Source organism: Chelonia mydas, chromosome 3 (assembly GCF_015237465.2).
Source record: "Chelonia mydas isolate rCheMyd1 chromosome 3, rCheMyd1.pri.v2, whole genome shotgun sequence".
Taxonomy (NCBI): Eukaryota; Metazoa; Chordata; order Testudines; family Cheloniidae; genus Chelonia; species Chelonia mydas.
Window position 1 is genome coordinate 125,882,300 of NC_057851.1, and position 20,471 is coordinate 125,902,770.

The following is a 20,471-nucleotide window of genomic DNA, read 5'->3' on the forward strand; positions in this document are numbered from 1 at the left end:
TGCCCACCTCTGTTGTAGAGCCTCATGTTTTTTGGTTATAAGGGAGAGTGACGATGACTTTATATTAGTTGACAAAATACACTTCATAGTACCACGATTCTTGGTGGAGAGATTTTGAGCACTAAAACATAATGCTTATTGTATAAGGAATATTTGCAGTGCAACCCCAGTAGGTGAAGATGAAACACTGAGGAGTCTGTTTGCAAAATATTGCAGATGATGCATATGGATAAAAGGAGTCCCTTTTAGTTATTAAGTTTTGGTATACAAACAGCTTGTTCAGTTAATACTTGCACTATAAAGCATCTTGTCCCTATTAGAAATGACAGTGAAGTACTTTGATGGCTGGAGGTTACTGTTTATTGATTGTTTTTTGACCTTTGTCCTTAAAAATTATTAGTGTAACTCTAAGATCACTTAGTATAATAAGAAACCATGCACTGACTGCTTATATAGTTTAATTTATCTTTTTAAGGACGTAAACAATGCTGAGCTTGCCCTGTATGAGCTGAGCAGAGTAATTAGTCTGGAACCAGATCGCCCTGAAGTATTTGAACAGCGAGCAGAGGTGAGATTTTTCTTTCTCAGACTTTTCAATTGCAACTCTGTCAAATATTTAAAAGTATTTCTTCTGGCTTCATTCACCTTTTTAATGGTTAAAACTCTTGCTTTCTCCACTAAATATATCTCCCTGTTTAAATGCTTTTAAAGTATATGTATTTGCTACAAGAAAAATATTTCATGGTATTTGTGAAAACTTGTACAGAATGTGTAGTGACTAAAGCCAAATAGATTGGCAGGTAATTTACATAAACAAGTGTTTAGCTTTGTATATATTGAATGACGCAGAATCATACTTTTCTTTGTAACTCATCGTAATGAATCAAAATAGTACATAAAAACCCTCTTCAGTTATGGTGATTGTACTACAAAAAATTCCTAAGTTCAATCATATTGCATTATGGCTGCCAGTTAAACCATCCAACATTCAAATTGTGTGTTAATATAGCACTTTTGTGCTCAGAAACATAAATGTGATTAATCAAGAATTCTGTAACTTTTAACTGAAGATAATGTTCTATGTGGTCAATTACAAAAATGTGCACAATTTCTGCAGCCCAGCATCTCCCACAATTCTGGATGTCTGGGCTGCTCCCCTCCTCTCTGCAGTTATCGAAGGTGGAACAAAGTCCTGGTGCCTTGTGCTCTGGCCGCTCTCCTGTTCTCCCACTTGCTGCCAGATTCTCTGCCTCTACCGCAACATGTGGACAGTAGTTCTGTCTCTCCTGCCTATTTTCTTCAGTGAGCTTTTTGGCAATTTGGGTGATGGCGAGCAGTGTTCTCCCTTTCCTTCTTCCTGGTTCAGTTTACATTCTGCGACTTAACCCACCCTGCTCCTCTGCTGCAGTGTCTTTCTGCTGGCTCCTCTGCACCTCTCAGGCATGACAGAGCAGCCCGAAAAGCACCAAACAAAATCTAAACGGTTCTCCATTTGTGAGACAGCCTTCCTGGGCTTGGCAGATGGTGAGTTGTGCCCAGGCTGTACCCAGTCTTCTGTCCGTAATTCAGTTAGGTCTTGGGGCTATGACTTGGAAAGGCGTGTGGTATCCCCTACTCACCAGAGCAGTTGCCTCTCCAACTTGGAAAAAATGGATGAGGAATCTCTGAGCAGAACAGGGAAAGGAAGACCCAGACAGTCAATTTAGGGGATAAGCCCAATGGGCCCCTAGAGACCTCTCCCTTTTCCACTGAGGACAGTGAATTGTCAGATTCTGAATCCGAGCAGGAGTAGGTTAAAACTCGGCAAATATTTTTTTCCCCCCTGAGAAATTTGAGGCCAGGCGTTGAAAGGTTGTCTCCACTGTTCATATTCAACATGAATAGACACTACATTTCTACCCTCAAAATCCTCTTGTGAGGTTTCGATTCCCGAACAATCTTTTGAAGAAGTGATTCGGGATGAATGGGACAAGCCCAATATGGGCAAGCACACTAACAAAGATGACCTCAGGTTCTATAAGATTCAGGAATCAAAAGCTCCTATTGCAGAGATAGTGAAGGTTGACACCACTGTAAGGTCCTGAACAAGAGATACGGTTATCCCCTCAGAATGGGAATTCTACCCTAAGGGCTCCACAGATAGTAAGATGGAGGCCACTCAGACTTTTGAGGATCCTCAGCCACCCTTAGGGCATCCCCAGCAGCTACCTGCTTTGCAAGGGCATCTCTCTCCTGGCTGGAAGATCTCAGGGCCATAAAGGGTAGAGATCACCCTGACTTGGCTCTATTTTAAATAGTTTCCCTGTCAACAACATTCATAGGTGAGGCCTCAAGGGATGCAATGAGGTTCTCAGCCAGAGCCATGGCTTCCAGTTCAGTAACCAGCAACCACCTACAGCTCCATCACTGGAAGATGGATACCCACTCAAAGCATGTTCCGTACTCTGCCAAGTTTAAAGACTCCATTCTTTTCAGGGAAAAGCTACACAGGGTAGTGGCGGACCCCAGGTGGAAAGATCTAGTCGGTCTTTTCTGGTGCGACTTACTGCCTTCAGAGAAAGTACAGACCGGCCTTCAGACAGAGAGGATCCTTTTGGCCTTCATCCTCTCAGATACACCAGTGAAGGCAGAGCAGGTTCTTCAAAGGAGAGCTGTGGAACCAGGCTTCGGGGGAAAGCCCAGAAGGAACACCACCCTTTCCAAAGCCTCTTTATGACAAAGACCACGTAAGCCTCTGCCCAGAGCTGAAGCTAGAGGGTAGGCAGAATTTCCTGTTTCCTGGAGGAGTGGATTGCATTGCCAACAGACAGGTGGGTCAGGGAGATAGTGAGCCCAGGATTTTCCCTCAAGCAACGGGCTCCCCCATCCATTATTCATCCATTCCCCCATCTCCCACAACCCTATAAAGTGTAATCTGATCCAGAATGAGATGTCTTGTCTTTTAAATATGGGAGCAATTGAGAGTATTCCCTCAGAAGCACATGGCCGGAATCTAAGCCATTCTTGTCCTCAAAAAGCTAACAAGTGGATGAAGAAAACAAAGTTTCGGATGGAGACCCTGGCATCTATAGTGTCATCCCTGTCTTGGGGAATTTTCTGACTTCAGTGGACCTGGAGGATACGTGCTTCCATATTTCTATCAGATTTTTAAGGTTTGCTTATGGCAGGAACCATTATCAGTACAGGATGTTCCCATTTGGCCTGTCCTCAGCCCTCAGGGTCTTTGCCATCAATTTCTTTATAATCAGCCAGACTCAGGTCACAGGGTATCCAATGACATCCCTTCCTGGAATCCTGGATGACATCTTGATCAGAGCTCCATCTCCATCATTAACACACACAGCCAAGTCTTTGACACTTAATCTCCTGTAGCTACGCTTCTTTGTTACCAATGTCAAGAAAAGCCTCTTGACTCCATCCACCAAAAATACATTACTTAGGAGTGGACATGGGCAAATCTTTGCTATCAAGGTATCTATCTCTAGAAAGGTTCCAGAAGATTCAGGACCTTCTTCCATTATTCTGGAGCCACAGGAGGCCTACTGTAGCACTGGGCCTTCTACTTTAGGCCTCCTAGTGTTGTGCACAGGGATCACTCCCTGGGTGCAATCACACATCAGGTGCCTTCAAGGCTCCATCTTAAATGTGTGGGACCACTCCCCAGAACACATTAAGTATCATCAAAGGTCCTGATGCAGGTGCTTATCATCTTAAAATGGTGGTCAGCCCAGGGCAATGTCCATGCAGATATGCCCATATGTCTTCCAGATTCTCTGGTTCTCACAACCTAATCCCAGCCTGGAGGTCTGGGGAGCACACCTGGGGATGCAAACAGCTCAAGGCATCTGAAGCCTGGAGGAAATGGCTCATAGTGTAAACCACTTAGTACTAATAGCAATCAAGCTGGCACTGTGATGATTCCAATCCAGTATAGTGGGGAACCACACCCTAATTCATTATCACGTATGTGAACAACCCAGGGGAAGCAAGGAGCCCAGTGCTACACATAAAAGAATGGAAATTATGCGGTGGGTGGAGCACTTTCTCCTATCCCTGAGAGCGATTCATGTAAAAGGGAGACCTGAATCAAAGGTGGACTGGCTCGACTTTGAATGGTGCCTGAATCACGAGGTCTTTAAGTTAATCGGCCAGCCTTCCTTCAGCTGACCTGATTAGAGAATCATATGAATGTGAAGAAACCAAAATACTTCACCAGGGGTGGTGGATCCCAGATCCATGTGGAGAGATGCCCTATGCACAGATGACTGGAGAGTCTTCTCTGTGCATTTCCACCTTTCCCATTACTAGGGAAATTGGTCCAAATATAAAGCGAGAGCAGGTGCCAGTAATACTGATAACCCCACATTAGCCGAGGAGACCCTGGTTTTCAGACCTGATAGAGCTGAAAATTGGACCTTCACCACCACTTCCAAAGAGACAGGACATTCTCTTGCAAGGTCCTCTTCATCATCTGAACCTGAACTGGCTGCATTTAAGAGCCTGGCTATTGAAAGGGAAGTGCTAGTATTGCTGGGTCTGTCCTCCCAAAGTCATCAATACACTACTTACATCTAGAAAAATATCCACACTAAAAGCATATTCCTCTGTCTGGGCCAGGTTCTGTGGCTAGTGCCAGGAACATGAGGCATATCTCAGGAATTTTGGCCATTTTGAACTTTCTCCAAGAAGGCTTCGACAAAGGTCTCCAACTGAACATTATAGCATAAGAACATAAGAATGGGCATACTGGGTCATACCAAAGGTCCATCCAACCCAGTATCCTGTCTGCCAACAGTGGCCAATGCCAGGTGCCCCAGAGGGAGTGAACCTAACAGGTGATGATCAAGTGATCTCTCTCCTGCCATCCATCTCCACCCTCTGCAAACAGAGGCCAGGGACACCATTCCTTCCCCATCCTGGTTAATAGCCATTAATGGACTTAACCTCCATGAATTTATCCAGTTCTCTTTTAAACCCTGTTATAGTCCTAGCCTTCACAAGCTCCTCAGGCAAGGAGTTCCACAGGTTGACTGTGCACTGAGTGAAGAAGAACTTCCTTTTATTTGTTTTAAACCTGCTACCCATTAATTTCATTTGGTGGCCCCTAGTTCTTATATTATGGGAACAAGTAAATAACTTTTCCTTATTCACTTTCTCCACACCACTCATGATTTTATGTACCTCGATCATATCCACCCTTTAGTCTCCTCTTTTCCAAGATGAAAAGTCCTAGCCTCTTTAATCTCTCCTCATATGGGACCCGTTCCAAATCCCTAATCCTTTTAGTTGCCCTTTTCTGGACCTTTTCTAATGCCAGTATATCTTTTTTGAGATGAGGGGACCACATCTGTACGCAGTGTTCAATATGTGGGCGTACCATGGATTTATATAAGGGCAATAAGATATTCTCCGTCTTATTCTCTATCCCTTTTTTAATTATTCTTAACATCCCGTTTGCTTTTTTGACTGCTGCTGCACACTGGTGGATGTCTTCAGATAACTATCCATGATGCATGTCAGGTGTTTGTCCTTAATAGTGTGATGTTTTCAGGATCCACGGGTTTGCTGGTGCGACAAAGTGGGAATTTTCTATAATATTTTTATGAAGCCTGGACATGCCTCAGTTTCCGTTGCATTGCTTTGCATTACTTTGCATTGCTATCCAATGGGCATAAAAGAGTTAATGCTGCTCTTGGAGCAGAGCAAGTGATATGAAGTAGTTGGGTCACCTAGTTGTCTGGGGTGGAAGGAATGGGTCATTAAAGGCCTGACTGAAACCAGCCTCTGTCAGTGACGAATCTGGAAGGACAACAGAATTCCTAATAACTGAACAATTGACACTCAACATCAAGAAACTCCAGCAGGTGGGCATGTGAATTCAGCACGTCTCTGCCTGAGGATAAAGAACCGAAAGGTGTCAGGTAGCTGAAATTAGGCTTACCCTTGCGGGTGAGACAGAGCACTCACTTTGCACTGACAGAGACCGAAGTAAAGAGCCAGCATGGACCCCACGTGTGCTTGGCGCTGGAATGCTGGCTTGGCCTGAATGGGGACTGTGTCTTAACCTTTATTTCTGTGTGCTAACCTAAGGACTTCCCAGTGCTGTGTTCCAGTTGACTAATAAACCCTACTCTGTTTTGAAAAGACAGCCTGCCGCAAATGCTTGCTGAGGTGCTTTGATCCCTGAAGAGTGTAAAAGTCTATGACCAGGAGTCTTTCAGTTAGACTCCACGGGCAGAGTTCATGGTGTCAAACAGGAGTGCTGGAGCTCAGAGGTTCAGTCTCAGGAATTGAGGCTGCATGACCTACTCCTAAGAAGGAGTGGGATCCCTTAGGGGTCTGCCACACAGAAGGGGTTCCTCCAAGGGACTATTTAAAAGTTTGTTTGTAGCACAGAGCCTGTGGCCTGGTAGAGAACCCACAGGTAGGCAGATTTCTTAGAGTAATCTGATTAGCCAAGTCAGTGGTCAGGCTGCTTTTTCCAAGAACCTGTTGCTTGTGCTGAGAGCCCTGACAAGTCATCTCTTTGAACTACTAACACCAGCATCAGCATTCCATTTGTCTATCATAACCTGCTTTCTGATAGCCATGATGTCTGCCACATGAGTGTCTGAGCTGGTGGCCTTATCTATGCAGGAGCCTTACTGCTTGTTCCACGAGGACACGGTGGTGCTCAGAACTCTGGAATAGTTTATTCCATGCTTCCCAAGAGGAGGTTCTTCCCTCATTCTATCTGAGGTCACAATATCCTACCAAGAAGAGAGAGTGCACCTTTGATGTCAGAAGAGCCTGAAAATCTACTTCAAACATACAGAATCCTTGAGAAGGTTGGGTGCCCTATTCATGTCTTTCTATCCAAAATGCAAAGGACCCAGAGCTTCCAAGCCTCCATTGCTAGATGGATTAGTCTGTGCATTATGGAGGCATACAAGGCACCAGAGTCGGATCCTAGAAGGGTTCAGGGCATGCTCTCAGCTATCCCTGGCTAACTCATAGGCAGAAAGAGCAAATGCACCCACACAAGCAATTGGCAAGGCAGCCACCTGGTCAATGGCTGCAACCTTTATCAAGCACTATAAGGTGGCCTTCCTGTCATCTGCAGAAGCTCCATTTGGCAGGAAGGTGCTGGAGGCAGTAGCCCAGATATAAATCTTTTAAATGGGGAGGGATACCTTTTTTCCTCCCCTCTCTTCTTTCTGACCTTTTCTACAACCCTCCCTACATCTCTTCACCTCTTGCTACTTCCCAGACATCCAGACTTGTGGGAAATGCTGGACTGCAGAACCGAAAATTTCTTACCGACGGTTTCCTTTCTGCAGGTAGAGGCTCCCACAATTCTACCCACCCCAAATGGTTTTTATAAGACAAAAAATCAGATGCTGGCATGGGATTTTTACCATGTGAATGTTTTATGGTTCACTGTACATAGTTGGTCTAGTTACCTCTGGGACTGTTTGTTACTAATACTGTTTATACAAGCTTTTAGGGCTTTGGAATAACTCATCTGATAGTAAGTGGAATCAAAGGGGGAATGACCCAGAGCTCATAGCTCCAAGACTTTGATTTGCATCAGTGAGCTGCAGAAGGAAGGGGAGCTGCACAGACATCCAAGTTTGTGGGAGACACTACTAGCAGAAAGGAAATGATGAGTAAGAAACTTTCAGTTCTTTTTGCAGTCCAAATATCAAGAAAATGAACATCTGTCAAAATACGACATAAGGTGTATATGACTTTTTCTAATAAAAAGTTCTGATTCACAGTTTTTCATGCTATTTTAGGTATGGTGGTTCTGCAATACTCTCTTAATTTGTATCTAGGGGTGTATATTCTAGAGCTGGTCAAAAAAATTTCGATGGAACAGTTTTTTCTGTTGGAAAATACCATTTTGTTTGAAATCAAAAAGTTGATTGTGGCAACTTCAACTATTTTGACAGAAGTTTTAAAGTGAATTAAAATAGACTATTTCAACTCATTTTGTTCTGACGTTGTAGGATATTATATTGACATTATCAAAACGAAAGTATATTTCCAAATATTTTGTTCTTTGAAATATTTTGAGATTTTGACTTTGTCCTGAATCAGGAGAAAAACAAATGTCAAAATGTCAGAATTTTCAGTGGGATGAAAATTCTGTTTTCTGACTAGCTCTAGTAAATACACAAATTAAACTACATGTATACATGTAATTGTACAGGCATGAAAGTGAAAGCATGTTGCAAGATAAAACAGTTCTAAGATTGCTCAGCATGCACTAGGACAACTCAGTGTACTCTTTTTAGGTTAATTGCTTACTTTGGATTTATAGATATTGTCCCCCCTGGGCCGAATTAGTGAGGCACTGGCTGATCTCACCAAAGCTATTCAGCTGCAGCCATCGGCACGACTTTACAGGCACAGAGGTACTCTTTACTTCATATCTGAGGTTAGTTTTTGCCATTAGATGCTACTTTCATGAAAGAATAAGGATTTCTCCCCTCCCCATTGAAAACTGATCTTCAAATAGTTGTGATTGACCAGCAGTTTACTTGCCTTTTTAGAGAATTGTGATCCGAGGAGGCCTTAAAGTATTTTGTTTTCATGAATAACTTAGTGGAGAGGAGCAAAGTGGAGATACATTGTATAAAAATTAATGCAGACAATCTATAATCTCATAACTACTTTTGTGCCTTCTGGGGTCTGGGGGGGTGCACAGAGAAACTTGCTTTGGTAGTGAATACCATAATTGCCAATGGGGATTATGGTTGGATACTCATTTTTAAAAAGGAAAAATATACAGAACTACCCTGCTCTGTGTGTGTGTACACACACCCCAGACCAGCAATATAAAACAATCTCTTATCCTTGCAAAATGCTGAAATCCTATCTTCTTGCTATGAAAATAATTATTACAGTAAAAGCTGTTTTATCTGGCACGTCTCCAGCCAGAAAGCTCTATAAACTAGCATTTCTGATCTTTGTTGAAATTTCGGTTATAGTACAATTGGGGCAGGGGGTTGGGGCGTGGGAGGAGGTGTGGAGCACGGGCTCTGGGAGGGAATTTGGGTGCAAGAGGGGGCATGGGCTCTGGGAGGCAGTTTGGGTGGGGGCAGGAGGCTGGGGTGCAGGAGGTGGTGCGGGGTGACAAATCCGGGGGGCACTCATCTTGGGTGGCTCCCCACAAGTGGCGACCTGTCATGGCTGCTCCTAGGCAGAGGCATGACGAGCAGCTCTGCACGCTGCTTCTGCCCACAGGCACCGCCCCCGCAGCTCCCATTGACCGCGGTTCCCAGCCAATGGAAGCTGCGGAGCTAGCGCTCGGGGTGGAGTCGGGGCAGTGCGCAGAGTCGCCTCCTGCGCCTCCGCCTAGGAGCAGCCGGGATAGGTTGTTGCTTGCGGGGAGCCGCCCGAGGTGAGTGCGCCCTGGATCCGGCATCCCGGATCTGGCATCCTGCACCCCCTCTCACCCCCCAAACCTCTGCCCTGAGCCCCCTCCCGCACCCAAACTCCCTCCCTCTTAGTTAACCAGCATTTTTCACTTACCAGCACTCCCTCTCCCCCTACCCCCTTCCCCTAGCATGCCGAATAAAACAGCTTTTACTATATTATTATTATTTTTAAGGACACGGCTTCAGATTAGTTTAGATATTGTTACCTCAAAAATGGTATGCACATTGAGTAGCTGATATCCCAAGGGGATGATGTGAAATCAATTTATTCAGTTGACTTCACTCAGCCTATTTTCAACCCATTCTCCATTCAATTAATCCAATTTTTTTCTTGCAGCAGTTGCTATGAGAGGAAAGATGGAAATAAATTGTGCTGTACATTCCCTTTAGTTTGCCATTCTGACTGACATTTGGCTATCTCTGCTGCTTTATATGATGCTGGAGCTGAATGCCTTCTGTTTTCCTTCTTAAGGATATTTGCTTTCCTTGTTCCCTCTAAAGAAGAGGCATTTTATATCAGCACTGTTGAGATTGAGTCAGCATATTAGTATAAACCTAGAACTCCAGATCACTCCATTGGAGTAAAATGCATACATGTAACCATAAGAGAGTTTGTCTGTATTCCTCTTTATCAGCTAGATCTAGCAATTTCTATGTCCTCTGAAAGCTATTTTTGTCCAACAGGACTATGCAACAGCTCATGAAGACTTTCAGCGCTCCTTGGAACTGAACAAAAACCAGCCTGTAGCTATTCTATACAAAGGCTTAACCTTTTTCCACAGAGGACTTCTGAAGGTAAATTTGTTTTTAAATATCCACTTACAGAACAATGCCTTTAATCTTAAAGTTACTTCTATAAAATATTCTAGCTATTGTAGAAATTCTGTAGGTGTCCTTGTTTTTTCTCATGCCTGAGATAAATCATCATACCAAACCTTTTTAGGCTCTGTTAAATCCAGTGGCACTTCTTGGTTCACTGAAAATATATCTGATGCATCATAGTGACATGTAGATATCAGATATTCTCACTGGAACGCATGTGAATGATGGAATATATGATGTCAAATGGGACAGATTTTCAAAAGTGCTTGACACCCAGGGGCTGACACTGAAAATGTGTCCAGTTAAGTCCAAAATTTCTTTCTATCAAATGAAAAAGAATGCCTAGGAATATTGGCAAGGAAGGGGGCTGGAGAGGAAAACAGTGGTAGCTTCCTTATCTCATGGATTAGGAGAGGGTAAGGGGGGGGGGGTCCTCTCCAGGTAGCCAGTGCGGATCTTTACATGTGCATTTCATGTATGTCAAACTTGAAACTCTCATGCATACATTATGGAAGGGAAAAGCCATGTGCCTCCAAAGACTCGAAACAGAAGGCAAATAACTCCCCTTCATACAAAATGGATTTTCTAAAAGTCACATGATTTTTGGAAGTCTGACTCAGATTTTTGAGTGTTTGAGGTTAACAATACTGGATCTGTTCCTAACTTGCTGGAGTGGGGGGGAGCTGCTGGTGCTTTTTTCTCGGGGTTCCTCCCTTCCCAGTTCATCTCCCGGCTGCTGCTTGTTTTCCCCTATACTTTTTCCGTTCCTGAACTTTCAATCAAAAATCAGGAAAGAGAAGGTTAAGGACCTTAAGTGGTCAGGCTGTCTATTGTAAATCTTATCTTAAAGTAGCACGGCGGCCCTTGGTAGTGAACTAGATCCCCAGTGTAGTGCTGAGGTGAGAGAAATGTGCTACCTACTGAATCACCGGCACACTGGGTTACCATTGGTGCACTTCTATCCAAATTGTGATCTAAACTCACCCTGATTAATTTGAGACTTGATGAGATAGATCCTGGAGTGGATGCATGATTGTAATTAATGCAGTAACTGAATTCTTAACACACTCAAACTAGAATTGAAATACTGTAATTTGCTGGTTCTGTCGTTTACCTGTTCTCTAATTCAGAACACCTATATTCATTTGTTTAAATCCCACCCTTGCCTCAGGGCTTAGTGGGCCTTAAGTTCTTCTGCTGTCTGAAGTCCTGCCTGTGCTGTTTGTCATTTAGTAAAGCATTAAACTAAGAAGTATCAAGAGAATTAATTTGAGTCCTAGTTAATGAGCTATGAATCTGAGGTTTAGGTTAATGAAATCTGGACCATATAAAGTAATTTGAACTCCAACTGACGTGGCTGTGCCAGCAAAAACCCTACTGTAGATCAGCAAAAAAAATTATTTTGCCAATGTAGCTTATTTCATTTGGGCAATTAGTTTAAGCTATACCAGCGGTAGAACTCTTTTGCCAGTATAAGTTGCATCTCCATGAGTGCAATATACTGGTATATCTATCCTGGCAGACTGGTTTAAGTGTAGACTAGGCATTAATTCCCTCTGTAGGGCTTTGAGCCGGAATCTGTAACCACTTGAACGTAGGGCAGAATACATCAGAACAATAAGAGGGGCAGGGCTGTGAAGTGAGTCTGCCTGTAAAAGTTAAAAGGGGTGTTGTAAATGATGTGGGGAGGGGGTTCTGGAGAAAGAAAGGATGGCTTTGTAGTTAAGGCATTGGACTGAATCTCAGGAGAAGAGTTCTGTCCCTCGCTCCATGTGGTATTGGGAGAGTCACTTACTTCATAGCTTAGTATAGCCATAAAAAGGATTATAGCTTTTTTAGTTTTGTGATTTGTAGCACAAACTACTATAATATTTTACTTGTACATTTTTGGATTTTGTAATGTATAATGCCTTGGTCAAACTTTCCACAGGTCTTACGTAACAGCACAAAATCGTTAGTAATTATTGAATTACTGTACTTTAAATTCAAAGTAATTATCCCTGTCTAAAGTTAAATTCTATAAATGACAGCTAATTATGATGTCTACTTTTGTTTTATGTAGGAAGCTATTGAATCATTCAAAGAAGCCCTGAAGCAGAAAGCTGATTTCATAGATGCATATAAGAGTCTGGGACAGGCCTATAGGTAAGCACGTTCAGAAATAGCTTTTTAATAGCACAGGCTTAAAGCCTCTAGCACACTTGCAACACTACATATCAATAAAAATAACACAATAGTCTTTAATCATAGATTTGTTTCTCTATATTTTGATGTGTTATTGTTGAAAGTTATCAATAGCATGGACTTCAGGGTTGAGCTCAGTATAAATAATACAAAGGCAAAGAGGTTTTAGTATAAATCCAAAGTAAACAGGTCTCTTAAGGTATATCTACACTGCAGTCAGAGATTTGATTGCAGCTTGGGTAGGTATACCCCTGCTAGCTTTAATCTAGCGACCACAGCTAAAAATAGCAGTGAAGATGTGGTGTTGGGGGCCCCTGAATGAGCTAGCAATGCAAGCATGTACCCAGGAGGGCTTGCATAGTCCATGCTTCCATGTCTTTACTGCTATTTTAGCCCTTGCTAGCTATATTAAAGCTGACACGAGTATATCTACCCAAGCTGCAATCACACTTCCAATTGCCATGTACACATACGCCTTAGGCCCTCATTTGCCTGATCTTTGGCTTCTATCAGTACCATAGTTGAAACATATCCTCAGGTGATATTGTATGAAAGGGGGGTAAACATTATGAACCACAGTTTACTATTTTACTCTCATAATAAGAACTTGCTAGATAGTTTCTGAAATAATAATATTTAGACAGCAATGAGTGGTTTTTGCATGTTTAAGTTTTGACTTAATTATATAGTGCCACAAGTGTGATAGATGCTATATAAATTAATATAAACACAGAGTCTCTGCCCTTAAGTATTTGCAATCTAAATATTTACACTAAAACTGGGAAGTAATTATTTTTAAAAACCAACCTGTTGTTTTTTGCTTTAAGCATCGGCAAAATAAATTCTTTTTGAAAAACCTAATGTATTTAAATTGCACTCTTATTCAGGAGTTAGGTAATAGGTCACTCTTTAGTTTTGCTTTTAATAATGATATTGAAATGACAAGAAGAGAACTAGACTTTGTTTATTAAGGCTTTGAATTTGTGTGTCTTTAAAAAGGTGATCTACAGATAATAACTAGGAAGAAAAGCAGTTGTGGATAGGTTATATATTTAAAAAAATGAATAATACATAAACCAGTCATCACCCTGACTACTATGCCTGTATACTGTATTCCTTCTCTTCCCCACAACCCTCTGTACTTCGTCAGTTTTTTCTTTCATATTTTGGACTATTATGTTTGGAAAACACCTACATTATGTGATTGGTGCTGCTGCAATATAAATTGTTGCCTGTAATCTAAATTTGGCCCCCTGGCAATATGTATTATAATATAGTCTTGAATAACATGATCACCTACTATTTTTTTCTACAGGACCCCTGCCTCATTTTGTGCACAGGATGGACTGTGCTTGTTGACTGTGTACCTATTCACAAGTTTTTATCCTTATAATTCAGTCTGTTATTTGCCTATGCCTTATTTACCACAGCATCTAAACCTTGCACTGAGTATGCAATTATTAATTCTTCAAGGGTTTTCTGTGACACCCATCACTGTAGTATGGATGCTTCACAGATGTGAATTCATTGATCTTCACAACATCCCTTTGAAGGAAGAAGTGGGGATTTTTATTCCTGTTCTATACATGGAGAATGGAAGCAAAAATTGTCAAATGTCTCGTATGTTTGGGTGCCCAGTTTAAGGATCCTAGGGCCTGACTTTTTCAGAGAACTCACAATTGCCAACCCCAAAAATCATGAGTCAACCCCCCCAAAATCATGAGATTATTTTTTGAAAGATTATGTTGTGATTTTGATCTGTCATTTTTGAACTCACTGCCCAATGTGTGGGTGTGACAGTTAGCATTGCCAGCTCTCCCTGATTTGAGTAAGGTGATTTTGGCCACCACTGCAGGAGCTTTTACTGTGTCCCTGATGCTGGAAGCTCTGCACCATCTCCCTAATCCCAAAATTCTAATTTAACTGTCCCTCCATCTGTCCACCCCCAATCCCTCCCAGCCCAGCAATTCATTATCCAACCCTCTCAGCCCTCGCATCAGTTCTGTCTTCTCCCATCTCCCACATCTACTGCTCCAGCAGGTTCATGATTCTTCTCTGCCTGGAGTGGGGGCAGGTCCTGGGGCTCTTTCCCTTCCCAGTCCTTGTGTTGTAGGGATAGAGAGGGGAAGGAGGAGGAGCAGAGGGAAGATTGATCCATCTTTCACCACAGGGAGGAGGAAGCAGAGCCCTTGCACTGCTGGTCAGTGTGTGCCCTCCTGTGAGAAAGGTGTAGACTGCTCCCTCTCCCTTCTCTCCGCTCGTGTGAGTGGAGCAGAGAGAGATCTGCGTTCTCCTATAGCTGTTTCCTAGGAGGTAGGTAGCCAATAAGAGGATGTGGGGGCCCTTGCGCTAGGCAGGGTTGAAATTCAGGAGAGGGATGGAGCTTCTTGCATCATTGTGAGGCTGGTTCAACCCCCAGCCAAAATTGTGTTACGTGTGAAGAAATTGCAAGAGTTGGTGACACTGGAATATTTAACATTTCATAGCCCTTTTAAATGTTCATAACACAGGTCCCATTGACTTAATTTACATTTATTAATGCTTAGCACAGGTACAAATCAGACCCCAGGGCCTCAAGTTGGGAACCCAGAAAATGAGAAACACACAATTAGTGACCACCTGTGAAAAGCTTGGTGTATGTGATTTCTTCAGAGTCACGTGGGAATTCTGTGGCAGAGTAGGGATAGAATCCTGTTCTCCGGGATGGCCTTCAACTGTCTTCACCATGAGATGCTTCTTTCTCTTCCTACAGTCCCCTGCCTCATTCATTACACATCTTCCAACTTCTGCAACAAATGTGGCAAGGATCCTACAGAAAAAAGCCTCCTTCATTGTGCACTCTTGCTTCATTCCCTGAGCACCATTCATCCTGTCCACTGAATAAATAAGGCAGAGGTGCTGCAGGGAAAAAAGTATGATTATCATGTAATTCAAGACTGTATGCGCAAGGGGGCAGAATTAACAATCGCACAAGCAACCTTATAATAGCATATTTTAAAAAAATAGCCTATTAAGTTATGTCGTGGATGTCTCAAAATAGACAAGGTAGGGTGGTATTTCAGCACATTAAGTTCATACTTTTGTCTTTCTTGCCAAGCACAGACCCAATGCAATCACCAGTGCCTTGGTGCACATCTAATCATGCACTTTCCTGGTAACATCATACTCACCATGCCTGAGTGCTGGAGCCTGCCTGTAAGGCAAGTCCTGTTTTATTTTCCCCAGTAGTGCATGTGTAAATCTGAATCCATTAAGATACACAATATTAACTTTTTGAAAAGTAACCTCTTTATTCTTGAGGAGGATTTTCAGCACAAATATTGCTTTCTTTTCTAATATAGGCAGGCTCCGTCAATGGGGGGTTTGGCAACTGTTAGCAAAATGGATGTTGGGATATGTAAGTGACGGGAGCTGGCAGTCATGGGTATGCGGCAGTGTTGTTTCATTTCTTATTCAGGTCTGCTAATTTAAAGTTTAGCAAATTTTAAAAACACGCCAAATGTGTCTCTCAAGTCACTTGGAAAACAAAGCTTTATTTGCCAACATTTTTCAAACTGTATTTGCAGATCACCTTTTAAGCTAAAGATTAGATCATAAATATATAGAATATTTTTAAGGACAGAAGGGGTTCATTGTGATGATCTAATCTGACTGCCTACATAACACAAATCTTAAAATATCACCCAGTAATTCCTGCATCAAGTTCAATAACTTGTGGTTGAAATAGATTGTATCTTTTTTCAGATCATCTGCTTTTGAAAAGGCTTTTGAATATGAACATTAATCAGTTAATGAACCAGCTTAAAAAACATAAACTAGTTCTTCTGCTTGGTAATTGCATGTGCTTTGATTCTTTATTTTTAGTGCTGCTATCTTAAATGTGCGTGGTTGATTGGAACTCATTTAATATATTAAAATTGGATACTGTAAATGTAATTCAGAATCTTTGGTTTTACATGCCAGTTTTATCAAAAGGATATTAACTTAATTTTATTTTTAAAACTATATCATGTTCTATTGGCTGTATCTACTTCTGAAATTAAATAATTCTAAACATAATGATCAGTTTGGCCACTAACTGAAAATTGGCACATGTTTTTTCAACTGGCAGCTTCTGAAAGACATAAAATTTACATACACTTCTGAATCCATCCTTATAAATAGCTTTTTTTGAGGGGGAGGGATATCAGCTGGACTGCTTCAGTTGTATCTTATTCAAGGGTGCTCATTGTAGGAGGCTTTCATTCTTGTTTTTTCTGAGGAAGTACTGTTCTGGAAATGCATGAAGTTTCATAGTCAGTCAGTGGTTAATGCCCACAAAATTGTGTGAATCCAGGGTCTAGTGCAGGGGTCTCAAACTCAAATGACCACGAGGGCCACATGAGGACTAGTACATTGGCCCAAGGGCTGCACCACTGACCCCCTGCCGCCCCGCCCCTACTCCATCCCTTCCGTGAGGCCCCATCCCTGCCCCACCTCTTCCCACCCCTTCCCTAAAATCCCCACCCCAACTCCACCCCCTCCCTGTCCCCAAGGGGTGCAGGGTGCGGCAGGGGAGCTCAGGGCAGGGGGTTGGGGTGCAGGAGGGGGTTGGGGTGCGGCAGGGGGCTCAGGGCAGGGGGTTGGGATGCGGGAGGGGTGCGGCAGGGGGATTAGGGCAGGGAGTTGGGGTGCAGGAGGGGTGTGGGGTGTGGCAGGGGGTTCAGCTGCAGGAGGGTTTCGGGGGGTGGGTCCGGCGTGGCGCGCACCGGGGGCAGGGCAGGCTCCCTGTCTGCCTGCCTGCCCGCCCTGCCCCCACGCCACTCCGGGAAGCGGCCAGGACCTGGGGGGCACAGGGGCCTGTGTGTTGCCCTGGCCGCTCCTCCAGGTACCTCCCCCGAAGCTCCCACTGGCCACGGTTCCCCATTCCCGGCCAATGGGAGCTTCGGGGGAGGTACCTGGAGGAGCAGCCAGGGCAACACACAGACCCTTGTGCTCCCCCTCCCCCAGGTCCCGGCTGCTTCCCGGAGCAGTGTGGGGGTCAGGGCAGGCAGGCAGGGAGCCTGCCCTGCCCCTGGTGCGCGCCGGGCCGGAGCTGCTCTAGGTAAATGCTGGGGTGGCGGGGGTGCAGAAAATAATCGTGTTTGAGACCCCTGGTCTAGTGGGATTCTATATCCAAGAGTAGATCCTTTAAGTGAAGAATTGTTAACAATAGTTTGGTTGTCACTGCTCAAGAAGTTGCAGAACTCTTACCTTAGTCAAAGAAATTGTCCCTGATGTGATTTAAAAAAAAAAAAACAGCCCTAGCTATATCATATCTTTTCTTAATATCTTCATTTGGACTGCATTAAAATTATTTGGTAAAAAGGTAAGTTTGTATGTTCACCATTGCTTTTTATGTTCCTCACTTATGACTTTATGGAATTACCTAGGGAACTTGGTAACTTTGATGCTGCCACAGAGAGCTTCCAGAAGGCTTTGTTGCTAAATCAAAATCATGTTCAGACGTTACAGCTCAGGGGAATGATGCTTTACCATCATGGTAGCCTAGACGAGGCACTGAAGAATTTTAAGGTAAGCACAGGTAGACCTTAAAGATCCATACTAAATTAAGGATTGATATTTTTTAATTAGACCTAATGCTTATCAAATTATAGTTAAAATGAAACACAATAATATTATCTTCCACATTCTGAATATGAATGAAAATTTGTATTGCAAGTAAAATACAATTCTGTATACAATCTCTGTTTTGTAAGTCTTGATTTGTAGTCTTACAATTAGTGAATGATGAACCAGTTCTGGCATGGGAGGGAAGTGAGACATTTTCCCCCAGATTTACCAATTGTTAATACTATACTCCTAAATGGTATTTTATAAGGTTCTGAAATACTCATATTGGTCTTATTCACTAATATTTTGGTCAGAAGTGGTACCCAAAGTTTTGAAATTCCATAAGGGGTTGGAGGGTTGTTCTCATAAGACAAGTAACCAGTTCTGTAATCTCAAGGGTCAGATAAGCATCTGAACTTTTGGATGGTTATCTGAATCTTTTGAGTTTTCTCCATCAAGAACAGTAACAGCTAACACTTGTGTAGAGTGATCCATCTGAAATTGTAAAAACAGGTGCCCGCCCATGAGGTAGATAAATTATATTCTAATTTTGCAGATCCAGAAACTAAGGCACAGATGTTAAATGACTTACCCAAAGTCACACAGTGAGTCGTTGGTAGAGCAAGGAACAGAGCCAAGTCTAAGAATCCCTACTTCCCTATCTTAACAGGCACACTTTCCTTCTTGTTTATTTAGAACATTGTATATTTATGTAAATTACCATGTGTCCCTGGTTTGTAGCTCAATTTGTAGATCTTGTTGTATTTAAAAAACAGCTTAAGTTTAAATAGCAAGTGCTGTATGAAGAGATGCAGATAACCCATGGGTGTTTAATATATCCATATAATCAGAGAATTTTGTTTTGGTGTACCAAATTCTAAAGTATGCAGTTGTCTAGCATTATGCTAAAACTATCATGATGTAGTGCAGAATTGACTGTAAGGTCAATAGTAGTGCAGTGTGAATTTCAGACTATGATGCTTGGTGGAAGAGAAGAACTGATGGTGGATATATTGTATAAAGTTGCATCTTAAGAAAAATGACTCCTATTTTTAGGGTCTGTTTGCACTAGGAAATGATGTGTTACGACAATGCTGATCAACAGTGGGTTCCTTGTAGCCTCACTCATCTGGTGCTGAAAACTGTTTAGCTGCAAGTGCAGCTTCAACAAAATCACTTGGTTACCGAAAGTGTGATCAAGATCAAGTTTCACGAGCACGGTTACATTTTGTGTAATGGTGCTGAAAATATTTTTCTCCACCTTAGTTAGCAATTAATTAAAGTGTTTTTAACATCAGTTGAAGAAAAGTCATTGGGAAAACAGTTGCTGACAACTTTTGAAAGTAAAAGACCATTCCCTGGTGTCGGCCTTGCGAATAAAGAGCTTAGTAATGTATATTAGACTGTTCCAAAATATCCAGGTTAATTTTTGTATTTATTGACTTATTTGTTTAATCTTCTAGAGATGTCTTCAGCTAGAGCCATATAATGAAGTATGCCAGTATATGAAAGGTCTCAGTCATGTTGCAATGGGGCAATTTTATGAAGGCATCAAAGCTCAGACTAAAGTTATGTTAAATGATCCACTACCAGGCCAGAAGGCTAGCCCAGAGTACCTAAAAGTGAAATACCTCCGAGGTAAGTTACGGTTGCGCAGGGCTGGGGGGAATCCTTTGACATAGGATTAAAATTGCCTAAGTGTTAGAGTCATTCATGGAAAACTATTGTTAAGTAAGATGTATTTATTCACCTGAGTGCTGTGTTGAGTGAGCTGTCTTCACAAGTGTCTTGGTGCTTGTTTGTTCAGAGCTAAAACCCAGGACCAGAAATCAAACTTGGGTCTTGGTTAAGTAGTGAAAGTAACTATGGTACCACTTAACTGGCCTAGACTTTTAACAATTTAGCTAGGATCAAGTTTAATATTGATTAATTTAGTAAAGTATTTATCTTAAATCTCTTAACAAATATATAATCCTGTTTTAAATTCTTATTTGGGGGTAAATAAGGGTTGGCCAAGAACAAAAATGACACTTATTTGTATTGTTTTTCTTTACCTCTGCAGAATATTCTCGATATTTGCATGCACATCTTGATACCCCTCTTACTGAATATAACGTAGATACAGATCTTCCTGGAAACTTTAAGGACCATTGGGCCAAAAACCTTCCCTTTTTAATAGAAGACTATGAAGAACAGCCAGGATTGCAGCCACATATAAAGTGAGTGGTTTTCAGACAGACCATTTAGAGTATTCCTGGTAGGATTTTTTTTCAAAAAGGGGCACCTGAGGGTTAATTTATCACACATGGTTAACACTGCCTGAAGCCCACAGAAAATGTTTGGCACTTTTTAAGTTCAGAGTGGCTGCAAATGCTTGATTTAGCTCACTAAAAAAGAGGCAGAATCAGAACTTGTTCAAAATGATCTTCTCTAGTTCCAAGTAATTCA

The 20,471-nt window shown here is 42.3% G+C and overlaps 1 protein-coding gene across 10 annotated transcripts in view; it reads left to right on the forward strand.

Moving 5' to 3' along the window:
- TTC13 (tetratricopeptide repeat domain 13) overlaps nt 1-20,471 on the forward strand; it is an 81,842-nt gene that overhangs the window by 27,521 nt on the left and 33,850 nt on the right. For all 10 annotated transcript variants that reach the window (XR_005224786.2, XR_005224790.2, XR_005224784.2 and 7 more), the window contains exons 6-12: nt 476-568; nt 8,306-8,422; nt 10,110-10,220; nt 12,310-12,392; nt 17,843-17,984; nt 19,487-19,661; nt 20,086-20,242. Coding sequence is in view for 3 of the 10 variants with exons in the window: in XM_043543261.1 (XP_043399196.1) it covers nt 476-568; nt 8,306-8,422; nt 10,110-10,220; nt 12,310-12,392; nt 17,843-17,984; nt 19,487-19,661; nt 20,086-20,242 (878 nt within the window). In the remaining 7 variants the exon portion in view is untranslated. The remainder of the gene's footprint in view (nt 1-475; nt 569-8,305; nt 8,423-10,109; nt 10,221-12,309; nt 12,393-17,842; nt 17,985-19,486; nt 19,662-20,085; nt 20,243-20,471) is intronic.